At 42.1% G+C, this 14242-nt stretch overlaps 1 protein-coding gene across 2 annotated transcripts in view; it reads left to right on the plus strand.

The window, feature by feature from the left end:
• Window positions 1-1143: 1143 nt before the first annotated feature.
• TNFAIP3 (TNF alpha induced protein 3) overlaps window positions 1144-14242 on the plus strand; it is a 69144-nt gene continuing 56045 nt past the window's right edge. The window contains exons 1-2 of one of the 2 annotated variants that reach the window (XM_069234281.1): window positions 1144-1504; window positions 9647-9948. In XM_069234281.1, the coding sequence (XP_069090382.1) occupies window positions 9651-9948 (298 nt within the window). In that variant the 5' untranslated portion in view covers window positions 1144-1504; window positions 9647-9650. The remainder of the gene's footprint in view (window positions 1505-9646; window positions 9949-14242) is intronic. The other variant, XM_069234282.1, reaches the window with a different exon arrangement.

Below are 14242 nucleotides of genomic sequence, written 5' to 3' on the forward strand. Positions count from 1 at the left end.
CTCCTAGTCTGCATGGGAGCACCATGGCTGGGGACTCCCAGCCAATCTTAACGCTGTTCTATGCAGCGTCAGGATTGGCCGCAGGGCAGGGTGGGAGCCTGTGCCTGCAGCTTGCAGCAGAGGAGCAGCACGGTGGTGGCTGCGGTGGCGATGATGCAGGTATTTTTTTTTTTTTTAATTTATCCCCCTCCCCCACCCATACTAAACATCGCAAGCTGCTCCTGCACATCAACTATGGCAGCACCTCAACCTTGAAAACTCCTGCCCTGTCCCCCTGTCTCCCCTCAGCTGGGCGCAAGGCAGCCTGAAACAAAAAGATAAATTACATAAACTATTTTCCATTTTTAGGGATGCTGAGCATTCCTTCCAATTGATCTTACCAGGATGAGTTCACATTTGTCCTAAAAACCGAGATGTCAGGACGTTGGGGCAATTCTCTTAAAACGGGGACTGTCTGGGGAAATCTGGGACGTCTGGTCTCCCTATGCATGTTGGCCTCTGTACTATCCTCCCTTCATTTTATCTGTTTTTATTTTTGTAGTTTTATATGGCCCTCGCTCGACGCAAGGATATTTGAGCGCTTTAAAAAAGCACCAGTTGCATTACACACAGTTATATTTCACAGTCAGGAACCAGGAGATTAAGTGATTTGCCCAGAATCACAGGATGTTGAGCCGACGCCTAGACGCGAACGGGATTCCCCACTTCCGAAGATAGCAGTTTTGGCCGTAACACCGCATACTCCATACCCATTTCTAATATATTGAATACAAAAATGTGCATTTTAACAAAAGACGCAGTCAAACTGCAGGGTTCGTCTGTCGAATTTCTGGGCCTTTGTAGTTTTCTGGGGCTATAAATAGAATTCACTGTATATTCTTGGCTGGTTTTGACTGTCTATACCAAGCTTAAAATAAAAAAGAAAGAAGAGCCAGCAAACAAGTGTATCCAGATGTTCTCGACTTCAAGTTACATTCAATGTATGGTCGCACTATCAACCCCAGTAGCTACTTATTCGATCCAGCCCGGGCCCCAGCTGGCTGGACCTGAGGCCTGCGCTCCCTTCCCCCAGCGCCAGTCACTTGGCTGCATCTGAAGAGTGTAAGCGGCGGGGCCTTCCCTCGGGCAACACCCAGTAGGCTTGGCTACATCTACCACGGCTCCTCCCCTTCCTGCGTTTTGACAGCTCGGAAATTCCCGGTCAGTGGAAATCCCCGTTTCTTTAGCAAACACGGTAGAGAAAAGAAAACAGACAGAAAGTCCGTACAGTATTGAACAAGGTCACGCGCCAGGGGGCGAAAGGGGAAAACGGCGCAGCGAGTCAGGAAGCTGCAGAGACCAGCGCCAGGTCCGGGGGATGCCCGCTGCAGCCTTCCGCTTGTGCAAACGAGGGTGAATGGAGGTTGTATGGGTTGGATGCCCACGCGCTGCTCAGAGAGCAACGGCTTCACCCTGAGCCACACCGCCCGCCATTTGCAAAGAAGAATCCAAATACCAGAGGAAGGTAAAGCAGTCTGACATCGGGTTGGCCATTTTGTATGCGTTTTTCTCTTCGTTGCATGCTGTACCCAATCATTTCATGGGTGGGTTGATCCTAGATGTTCTCCAACCCTATCGTCCTCATAATCTTATTATATGGGTGGGTCAGGGTGTTTGTGGGGCGTCTTAAAATTTAAAAAAACAACGCACTGGGGTTTATTGTGGCGATGTGTCTGTAAACTGCAAGTCACGCACTTTAAATCCGTCCCATAACGTTCATGAGGGTCAGTAAAATAGGTGCCGTGCTTGTTTGGGCTTCGATAGCATCCTGTGTTAAGCGCTTGGTCTGCGGCCATCCTTTTACGGGTCCGAGTTTAGAGCAGACAAGTGGGAGATTACAAAAATATATTCGGGATAATGTATGTTTCACCTCGGTGCTTTAAATGGGACGGTACTGTCCGGTACTGAGTACCGGCACTTTTCTATTTTGAGAGGGAGAGTACCGGCGCTTTCAAGAAAAATGTAATACTTTTAACTGGAGAGTACCGGCACTTCTCAGAAACAAGCAAGTACTCTAGCACAGAGTACCTGCACTTTGTTTTTTCCATTTCAAGCACTGCCTCTGACGTATTGAATCATAGCTAACCTGCCTGAATAGGGTTTACTGATGTGTATGGCGACAATCACCATTTTATTTTTGGCAGTTTAATAACATCGCAAACATAACAGAAATAAAGCGTTGACATTTAATGTCAGAGGTCATACTTGGAGGGGGAGATTGGAGAGTGCGTGACAGGCATAAATCATAATTTCATTTTTGACAGTTTTACAAAAACTCCGATTCGGGTTGCTGCATGGAGGAATCGAGAGGTGGGAGAATAGCCTTGAAATTGGTAGTCTCCCGCCTGAATTGGCAGGGTTGGCGTGTATGGACCACTCCTCAGTGATGCCAGCATTTTGCGTTTTCTCAGATGATGTACAGCATCGCTAAAAGGCATTGCAAAGTCAATATATCTCAAAACTGAGGGATATTATCTTTACAAATCCTTTTTTGGGGGGTGGGCGTTGCAGGGGGTTCCAGGACAGGTGTTATGTAGCTGCTAATTTCCTGTGAAATGGGCGTGCTCTATAGTGCTGGCTTCTGAACTAAACTTTGTTTTCAAAGTAGGCCTGTAAATTGTTTACAGTGACTCGGAAGAACTACCAAAGATGAAGAATTATCTTCCAATACACTCACGTCTTTCTTAGATCAGTGAGTACCACTTCAAGGCTAAGAATCTGATTCACAAAAGCTTTTATGAATATGGCAAAAAGTACCAGAAGCATAGTGTTTTACCTACTTTTACATACCTTTGTGAGTCAACCTGGACATGTCCAACTCCCTACTAGTAAAAGCGCCAAGGGAGTCACAGTCTTTCCTATCTATATTAAATATGTTCTATTTTAGATGTTTTGTCGTGCCAAATCACAAAGGCATATAAGAGTTCGATAAGGAGTACCACATTAAGTATTTCAAAATTCCTTGGGGAATGTGCCTCTTCCGTTTTGTTTGCATTCTGGGATTTGTAGTCCTGTTTTGCTCATTATAAAATCAAGCCTACAAGTACCAGAATGCAAAGCAAAACCCTGGCCTGAATGAGAAGTTATTGCATGGACCTGCGAAACTTGCAAGTTCTCCTTATGGAGTTAGCACACTTAGATATTTCTGCTAGTTAAGGATGCAGAAGGATTGGGGTTTAAAAAGATGTGTAAATCTAAATTATGTGAGCTGTAGGTTGAATCGTTACTCGCCATGCGCTATGTATGCATGTACTGTGTTCAGTTACATTTTGGTACTCTGGATCTGCACCAACTGGCTGTCATTTCTGTTTGGGGGGATATGTCTGTAAAATAAGGATTGGTCCCATTACACCCTACACCCCCGGCCCTGTTTGCAGCCCTTTATATTTTAGTTACAATGCTAGAGGGTGTAGTGCTGTTGGTGTGGTTTGTAAACTGGGAATGAGATTAAGGGTTAGAGGATTGTCAGATTTGAAAGAAAACTGATTTTCTTTAGCAGATTTTAGAAAAATGTTTTCGGCTCAATGGGTTAGTTTCTCCAAATTGGGTTTTGTTTTAGTATACATGCACTGAAAGGGAAGGGCCAGATTCCTAAATAAAGTATTCTAATACTAATGTTCTCCACAATAGTTAAAATAATATGTGCTCCGAGACTCTAATCCCTGGCGACTGCAAACTCTTGGTTTTCATCAGCACAGTAAAACACTTTTCTGGTCAATTTAACTTTGCAAACCTCCCTCCCACAGACAGATCTACTTGAAAAGTTATTACCATAAAGTTTGATATCCGTTCTACTGTTGATGGCTTTTGTGGATCCACCCTTTTGTTGGAAGTATTTACATATCATATTCTAAGGTTGCACAATTTATTAAGGTTGTTAATGTTGAAGTTAACCACTGTTTTCCTGTGACATTATATTACATATTGGCCTGCGAGGAGAGTAGACGTGTACATGTTAGCTGGTCCTTGAACCTTGTGTACATCTTTATGCTTGCTGTCCTCTTTACCAACGTGGAGCAAGTCTTAATATCCCCAGAATAGTAATCTGTGACTGTAATTTAAAACTCATGTAGGAAGATATACCCACTTTATAGATATATTTGCATACGTTTAAACCAGTTGTTCACATTTTTGACAGGGGGCATCACTGAATTGCTGGTTTTCCATATAGGTCAACACTATAGAGCCCTTTTTACCTCTAAGGAAAACATTAACTGTAACATTCCAGATTGATTTGCAAATAAGTAACAAGTGGCAGATGTGCAAATAGTAATAACGTAGAGAACAATTCTGCATAGATTTCCCAGCCAGGGCATGCTTCGATTAGAGGCCAAATTATCTTGCAATGTGAAACAATTTTGTGAATATAATCTGGGAAACTCTGCATCTTCCACAGAGTGTGAATATCCGGAACCTATTAAAACTGCTGGTGAACAAACAGAAAATAGCTTTGCACACTCCTCATTAGCAGAGCTCATTTGCGTGTAAAACAGCCAAGTGGGTCAAATCACATGCTGCAGAAATCAGTGTAAATTGAAAGACACCGTTGCCTTGGGTTAGGATCCTAGCAGCTTCGACTCTCGCATTTTTAGTTTCCAGTACAATAAACGTCTCTAATTTTGGGTAAAAGTGATACCTTGGGAAATTGAAGCATTTTTAATGTAAAGTACTATATAAAAACAAGATATTAAAATTATGATAGATTCAGAAGATTCATTTTCTCTAGCTTTCATCAAGTTACATGTTACTTGCTTCTTTTTTCCTCTATTTCGGGTAATGCAACCATTTCTTATGGCCTGATTTAGAGTTTCGGCGGAGGGAATTACTCTGCCACTAACGTGATGTATATCCCATGCACCGTATTACTATTTCTTCATTGCCAGTGGAAATCGTAATACGGCGAAAAGGATTATCTGTCAAGTTTGTGACGGAATAACCCCTCTGCCAAACTCTACATAAGGCCCTAAGGACCTGATGTAGATATTGGCAGGCGAGTTACTCAGTCACAATGTTGACGGATCTCCCATCTATTGAAAATCTCATTATATCCTATGGGGCTTAGATTTAGCAGGACAGGATATCCATCACTGTTGCGATGGAGTAACTCACCCTCCAGTATTATCTAAGGCTGGCTGCTACAGTGTGGCTGGTAGAGTAAATCAGTGGATCTAGCAAGAAAAACAGAATAAAAACAAGCAAAGGCAATAGGTCTGGCATGCATTTGACTTTCGAGTAATACATAACCCTGGTACAGTGAAAAATACAAAAAGTGTTTTCTAGTTACAGTGCATTCATGAGTTAACAAATTCAGTGTGTGATGATAGAGTGTACTGTTGAGATGTAAAATAGCCACTCATGCACTACAATGCAAGCACTCCATAAAAGGTTAAATGATTTACCAAACTGCCAATTGCATGAGGTGAGAGAGTGATAGTCTGAGCGGAGTCAGAGCTCACATTATGTATATAGTAAAGAAAAAAGTAACAATAGATCTCATAGATCAGTACACTGTCAATCAAGGCATGTAAATAATTTTGTGAGTGGAGTAAAATCCTCATTGCTCTTTGCAAGTGTAGGGCTTGCTCTGAGTCATTTCCAGTGAGAGGCCGATGCAGCTTTTCACATGCCCGCTGAGTGCGGGTCTTCTGATAGGATAATACGTTTGTAAGTGCTGGGCGCAGTCGTTGTTCCCAGTGATTGTAAATCTAGAGTCAAAAGTACTAAGTGCCCAATTAACCAGCTGGCATTCACCAATCTATTCAAGCCAGTAGTCTTTTACCCAAACCTGTGTTATTTATTGGCCAAGCAAACGGTCCTGTGATTCGTATTAGCTGCTGTGGTACATAGGTTGTTTATGCAGTTTGCATACCCATTAGCCAGTGAATTCAAGCCCTCATGCATTCTGTAAGGATATCTTACTTTTACAAACTGTAGGTTTTGCACTTGCATGCCATTTGGCAAACTTTTGATCATTGGGGTGCCTGGGCTACTGAGGTATGTAACGCATAACCCTACAGCACCTGTAATGCTGGGGCTCTGGGTGGACTCTTGAGAGCGCTCCAGCTCAGCATTCAATTTCCAGGCCTCCAGGCACTGACAAGAGACCGATACTACCACTGTCATTAAAACCCGAAGTCTGAGACAACGACAGCAGTCCAGACCCAACCATTACGAAACCTGAAGGTCCCAGACACTGCAGCAACCAAAACCAGTAGTGCTGCTATGGTCTCATAGACACTAATGCAAACAAGAAACATGGGCACGCTAGCGCCTCGCTGGGTAGTAAAAGATAACCATAACTGGGGTGGCACTGCACCTGCTGCACCAATGATGGCTAAGTCATTGCCGCTACTCCACTGTATAAACCTGAATATCTCAGGCACTGAAGATGGGGCAAGGCGATGGCTCATTGCCTTCTCTTACGAGAACTCGGAGTCCCAGACACTTAAAGCAAACTCGAACCTCGTTGTCATTAAAGCAGAACTCTACCTACTGACTGCAGGACACAGAGCTCAAGTACCCCAGTGTCTAGAAATGCATTTTTTTGTGGGAGGGGATATGCAGAATCATGCTTGTGATTGGGCGCTACTGCGGTGAGTAGCAGTAATCTTGGTGGCTTTTAGCTAGATTTTGAATGTGAATCCCATCGTTTTGCCTTACATCACTGGCTTGAAATGTACAGTAAAAATGTATGCCCGATGATACTTTAAGGATAGCTTGACGATTTCAGGTTGGAACAGTTGGGATGTGTACAACAGCTGTCTCTTTCTTGTCCATATAGGCTCTCATTACAAGCAGCTCGATTAATTGGGGTTCGTATGGCAACTTCTGTTACTGCACATATCTCATTTATGGGTTTTTAGATAGCTATTGGCAGGTTAACCCTACCAAAACCTATTGGGTGAAAAATGCCCGATATTTACCAGAACCTGCAGATTTTGGTGTGTTAAAGGACTGCAATATGTAACTTTTTTTTTTGATTGGGTGTTTTATCACATGAAGGTATGTTCTTATACCCCGACCAGTACTGAAGAAAGTTGCACACAGTTTTTGATTTCTGCTTGACTGACATGCTCTTTGTTTTTTAAATATTGCTGTGCTTGATGAACATTGCATCTTTCAACAATGGCAGTTAATTAACTATGGCATAAAAACATCAAATAGATGGTTTCCGAATTACCTCTCCCCTATTGGGGTCAACCGTAATTAACCAAAACAATGCAAAAATCTCCAATCACATACACTTTCTTTAAGTTATAAAAGCTGGGTCTTAAATATTTATATGCCCTCTCGGCTCTTTTGTAGTGGACGGTTCCTTCGATCAGCCTAGCAATGTTGGCACTGCCAAGGAAAAATGGTAGACTGTTCCTGCACTTTTCATATTAACACTCGAACATTCCTTCTGATGCAAAGGTTATTTACGCCCCTCTACGTACTAATACAGATTAGGAGTTGAGTGCAAAGCACACCAGGCTTACCACCAGTTTGTGTACCACTCATTGATAATGGAAAAAATAAACTATTAAAGGTCGCAAATAAATCTGTGCACTTTAGTCCCACTTTTTACCACCAAACTGTAATTTGGTACTGTTAATACACCTGGTGCTGAATGCACCCATTATTAGTGCTTGAGTGTTTTTACTCCAAGTAGTAACATCAAGTTCTAAATAACTCCATTAGTGTTTTAACTAAGAGAAGGGAGCACATTATTGCACTGAAACATTTGATAGCAAAGCCAATTTATTGTAACTAAGTGCCAGGAATTCACCTCTGACTATTTTGTTGGTGTGTGAGATTCAACAGCTTTGCGAAGTTACCAGGGACACTTCTGCACACCTGTGGCACATTAGTTGACACATTTCCTCTTGCCCCCCTTCTCACCCGATGCAAAAGCTGCTGTGAGCTGAATGATATCCTTTTCAAATAGTCAATATTTGGGTTCTAGGACTTTTTGTCTGTCATTTCTCAACATTGTGTGATTTCTTCCTTACCATCTGTTGCCATAGTCTTGTGTTGTTTTTTAAAGGATATCATAAAATACAAGTTGTGAATTCTGATGCATAGCAGTATTTCTGCTGACATGGGACATGCCACCTCAATAAATATTTCGAGTGAATCTGGCAAATTACCTCCAACCCAGAATAGCCTAAATGGATAGTACTCTCTTTCTAGAGTGGGTGTTTGTTGTAAGCGATGCAGAGGATTTACCTGACTTTTGACCTTTCTGCGTCCTCCCACTCCTTTGCTTAGAGTACACCAAAGTACAAAACTCCCCATAGTGGAAACTGCTCTTTCCTGTAGGGGGATATACGCATATTTTCATATATTATGATGTAGCCTTGAGTAATAACAGCCAACTCCCCCATAATGTCCTTATGATAGTCGCAACAGAAAAACAGCTAAGTAACTTTCAGTTGTTACAGAATACCATTACCAGAGCAGTTACCAATACACTGTGTAGAATCCGCATTGCTGTCATACTGAGGTCAAACTGGCTGTCCGTGAAGGCCAATCGGGACTTCTGATGACCTGTACTGTTACCCATACTGCCAAATCATCATAGATGGAAATTTCGATTTTTATGCTCCAGCTTGAAAACTCTGCTCTAGGGCTAGAGGACACCTTTATCACAAAAACATGGTCAGAAGGTAGGTTATTCTTATTTCATGCAGTCAAGGTCTGGAATGAGATCACTTAGAAGTAGGAAACAGGAGGGTTTGTTAATCCTTCGCCATCTTCTGAAAAACCCTTAGCTCTGATTTTTGTGACTTGAGCTTATAGCTTTCTTAAGAATTTAGCACTTGATAAGGCTCAGTTGATCATGATAAGAAAACTCACTTCAGTGTAGGTGGTTGCATGGTGGTGGAGCAGCAAAACGTGCCAACGTGAACTTTTAATTGGACGAAACCTTGTACAACAAACATGTCTTAAATTGTCTGCGAGTTAGGAGGCTCAATATAGCTACTCCAAGGACCTTGTTTAATCTCCTACTCTAAAATTAGTATTGTATATAGAGGAAAGTCACAAGCAAACATCTGTGAGATTGTGAGAATGTAATGTAGTGACATATCTTTAACTCTGAGATGAGTCCCCAAATTTTTTTTCACAACCCCAGCAGAATCTGATGAATATGAGAGAGGCTTTTAGTCTCTCCGGGTCTCTGACTCACATCGCAGGACACAAACGCACTTCCTCCACAAGTGTTCTACAACCATTTTAGTGCTGTTTACCTATCACTAGTAGTTTGATACGCATGGCGGATTGCATTTTCTTTGGCATGTGTCCTAGGAGGCTTTGTCTGGTGTGCTTTGGGCCAACTTTGGGGAAATGACCTTCCTGCGTCGCTCCTAGTCACTGCATGAAAATCCGGGTATTCCCACTCCTAAAGTCTTTGGATGTGCCACCACTTCGAAGTGATGTCACTTCATGGGTGTTTGCGGTATGACCAAATATGCTTTCGACATGGAGTGCATGAGGAAGTGCAGGAAACTACAGTCACCGTTTCTGATAGGGGATTTCTAGAGTGGGGCTTTATGTAAGAAGTTGTGTGCTGTACATTAAAATGTGACTAACACTCACCTCTTCCTTCTCTTTTCTCCCTCTCAAGCAAGATGTCGGGCCCGCAGGTGCTGCCACATGCTTTGTACATGAGCAATATGTTGAAAGCGGTGAAGATAAGGGAAAGGACTCCCGAAGACATTGTCAGACCAACCAATGGCATCATTCATCATTTCAAAACGATGCACAAATATTCCTTGGAATTATTCCGAAGTTGCCAATTTTGTGTGCAGTTTCGGGAGATGCTTCAGAAAGCACTGATTGATAGGGGCATCCAGACCACGCTGGAATGCCATAAGAGGCTGAATTGGTGTCGTGAAGTTAGGAAACTGGTGCCCCTAAAGACAAATGGTAAGTACCTACATATTTATACATATACATTGAAATATCATCGACTGGGTGAGAGTGGTGGTGAGTAGATGCACTGCTTGAGATACTGCTTTCATGTGGCTTTACCGATTGGGCTGTACTGGTCAGATGTAGGAAACTGTCATTGCTCTTAATACCTTAATGGGTGAATGCCGTTAATCGTACTTGTAAGGTTGACAACCTAGCCTCGCAGGATGCCCGACTTACGCAGCCTTTAAAATTGGTACTATTTAATTCAGTGAAATCAATCAAAGATTTAGAGTTATACAGCTGTGTCCTGGGCTTGCGTACTGTAACTTCACTTCCGAGATTTTGCTACATCTTTGAGATGTAAAATTCATCATTTTAACCTTGGTTATTTTGAAAATTGTTTTGATACATAATTTTTGTTTTTATGTGTGTGTTTGTGTTGTCGTTCTTCTGTTTACCTAATTGTTGTACAGGCCGAGTATTGTGAATCTTACTGTTGACCGAATAAATTTAATCCACCATTAAGTCTTCACACATGCCTTAATGCAGACTATTTGAAGAGTGATATGTATATTATTTAAAATACCGCACTTGTACCGTAAATTCTAATTGGTGGCAACATTTTTCAGGGTAAATACGTTTTGTCGTTAAGGTTAATCAAGGAATAAAAGTTCTACAATCTTTTGAAAGACATTTTATTCTGCCATCTCTACATCACAACAAGCATTGACAAAGACAGTAAGTCAGCTGAAAAAAGCTGAGATATGAGCTTTGCTAATGCTTATTTGAATTAGCTAATGTCAAAATGACTGCTAGTGTGTCAAAACACATGTATGTCTTAAAACACCAGAAAGGGATTTTGTATTAAAAGCCATTGTCAGATGGCCTCCAACCATGCACTGTGACACATGCATGAGAATGAAACCATTCCAAGATGGCCACTGATGCTGCATTCGTGGTGTATGTCATGGTGCATGGGTATACATTAAGACATCTAGATGGCTACCAATGTGTACCCTTGCTTTGTGATGCACTGGGGGCCATTTTGACATTTTTAATTTACTATTCCAACATGGCCAATGTCAGCAGTGCAAAAATAGCAATTGAGCTGCCAATAGCATTTGCAGGCAGGGCCAGCACAAATAAATAATTAAAATAAACTGAAAACAGGACTGGGATGTGAGAAGGAGCAAGGGGACAAGGAAGAGACCAAACGAAGACATGGGCTTACATTGAGTGTTGAAGGAGAAAGAGTCCCCTCAAGTAAGTAGTAAAAGAATACATCTCACTCATTTCTAACAGTTTGAGATTGAAATGCTCCTAGGAGAGACAAATACAAGAATAGAGAGGAAAGCCACTGAATCAAGCGCAGAGGCCTAAGATAGATGACAAAGACACTCAGGGCGCTATTACTAGCTGGTGGTCCGAAGACCACCAGACTCACAGTGGCGGTTGGACTGCCGTGGCTGTGGCGGTCTGGCTGCCACATTACGACGCTGGCTGTCGGACCGCCAAAAGACCGCTGTCCCCGATTTTTGATCCTGACGGGAAGACGGTGGTCGTGGTTGGAGCCGAGTCCAATGCCACCACACGTTTTCCACTGGGCTGACTGGTAGAACCCTAGGTTTCTGATGGTCAGCCCAGTGGAAAACTGGTAATGGCGCTGGTGGAGAGCTCCCCGCCACCGTGGCAGTCTCCTCATCTGGAGTTTGGCAGTCAGGTTTTTCTGTCTACTGAACTTGTAATCAGCCCCTCAGTCTTGGGCAAGGGGCTGATCCTAAGACCACTGTGAGTAGATTTTAAATATTAAAAACTGTGTAAGTCTGCAATAGGCAGCTGATACTGCAGCCAAGACGAGGTCTATCTTTTGTTCTTGCACGTTTATTACAAAAGGGATTTATTAATTTAAGGGCTTTGGTGCCTAGTTGTAATACGTTGTTTTGCCTGCAGTTTTTAGTAGGTTACAGTCTGGTTATGCCTGTGTGGTGGCATCATATGTATCATTCCCGAATGTCGTAATATTTCTACTAGTCACATGATCACAAATAAAATACTAAGTGCATTTCTTACCCTACCAACCACATAATACTTATTACTGTTTCAAACTTTGTTGTCCACATATGCAAGTTCCCAAATCAGCATGCAGCAGATAACCTGATTATACTTTCCTTTTTTTACACACTTTGCATTCATCTAAACAAAAGCGTATATAATAGCACTCCAGAGAGTGCTAGCTAACCTCAAGATGGTCTTGCTGCGAGGAAAATGAAATCCCTCCAAAACCTATTACTGCAACCAGGGATAGTTGTCAAGCTGTGAGTGCACCGACTCAGACAATTGTACATATCTAAGACTGGACATGTTCACATGCTTTTTTTAATTTGGTCCTGGGACCTTGGATTATAACGACATAGCCTATCTGATGAATCCCTTGCTCCCTCCAAACCTTCTCATAGTCTCTGTAAATTAAAGCCACAGCTGACCCCTGACCACCAAGATATCTGGGGTTTTCATATTCACTAGCACAAATTCCTAGATGATGTCCATTAAATGTGTTGTGACTGACGATTTGTTGCTGATATACATTTCCTGAAGGTGCCAGTTACATATTATCCTTCGCACTTGTGCCTTTATTCTCCAAAGAATACTGAATTGCTGTTCATGTCCAGTGTGATCTGTACTGTCAATGGATTTGTCGCAAACCTATGGTAGTTCATGAAATACAAAAAAAAATGCTATTGGGAAATCATACCATTATGGACAAGTTCTTATATGTTGAAATTTACCAGCTTATTACCCTCATGAATTGAAATTTATCTTACAGTATTTTGTAGTGCTAACCTTGGGTTTACTTCATTACCAGAAAAACCATGAGTTGAGTACTCGCTGCCCTGTGGTTGGTGTGCAATTGTTCTTCTAAAAAAACGTTTATCGTAGATTTAATAGGACCATTTTCCATCTATGTGATGATATGCTATTGGATAGAACGGAGTGCAGCTTTTAAGAACATCTGTTAATAAATAATTGCTCCAGAGGAGGCTTGGAGTCAGAACTAGCAAACACGAAAGTGGAAATTTTGCCTGTTGAAGTGTTAATTGTGTGTGCTCCATGGTCGAGTCATTCTTTCATTCATTACTCCTTGATAATGGCCACGAAATTCAATGCTTAGTACCTCACAATATTTATACTAATAAGTATCAACCCCTTAACCCACAGCATGTAAATAATGTAAACTAATGGTTGATCCCGTTAATGTAATCTGACCAGTAAGAGCATTTATGTTATTTGAAATTACATCAATTACGCATAGTGTGAGATCATGAGGACTGCATTTGAGTTATGGTTTGCATAGCTGGTTTGTGAGCTATGGAGTGTGGAGCTAAGAGTTAAATTTCAGTGGACTTTTGGTTCGAATTCTACCATTTTTAATTTGATCATGACTATGTTAATATGTTAATTGTGGCTTAATGCGAATATCCTGGTCTTTTTAAACCTACCTTGTGGTGTAACTGATCCTAACCATAATTTCTCTTTAACTGTATACATACATATATATATATATATGTGTGTGTGTGTGTGTGTGTATGTATGTATATATATATATATATATATATATATATATTTATTACTCAAAGAAACAAAGGTTACAGGAACGTTATAGTTAGACTCGCATTTTAAACATACCAAACCATAGAAATTCACCAGTTAGAGTTATCTCTGTGATGCACAGTTTTTTGTCAAAAGTTATATTGCAAATATTACATTGATATTATCAATGATGTTATCAAAGATGTCATGAGTGAAGTAATGTGTGGGGTAATTAGCAGTGCATGTCGAGGGTGCGAGTTATTGTTACCTTAGGGCAAGAGTGGTCCCCCTCCCCAGGCTGATCTCAGCCCGGGGTCCCCGGGCTCTGGCATTTTTTTTTGGGGGGGGGAAGGGGACGCGTAGTCCCTTTTCCCAGGGCCGACCTCAGCCCCAGGGGATCCCATCCCCCGGGGCCAGGCCATGTGACCTGGGTGCCCACCATGTTGGGGACCGTGAGAAGAGCCTGAATGCCCCACGGTCCCAGCGGGCTGCCCACCTCCTGTGGGCCCAGCATTGCTGTCACAGAGAGTGTGCTGCTCTCTCTCTGTGAGTGAAATGTTTCCTCTGTCCTCCTGCCTGCATCTTCGCAGGCAGACAGAGGAAACCTCTTCTCGCAGCGAGGGAGAGCTGTTGGACAGCTCCCCCTTGCTGTGAGCAGAGTGTTTGTTGTGACTTGGCTGCAGCTGTCAAAGCTGCAGATAAGATATAGTAAACAGCT

This window comes from Pleurodeles waltl, chromosome 5, assembly GCF_031143425.1.
Source record: "Pleurodeles waltl isolate 20211129_DDA chromosome 5, aPleWal1.hap1.20221129, whole genome shotgun sequence".
Classification (NCBI taxonomy): Eukaryota; Metazoa; Chordata; class Amphibia; order Caudata; family Salamandridae; genus Pleurodeles; species Pleurodeles waltl.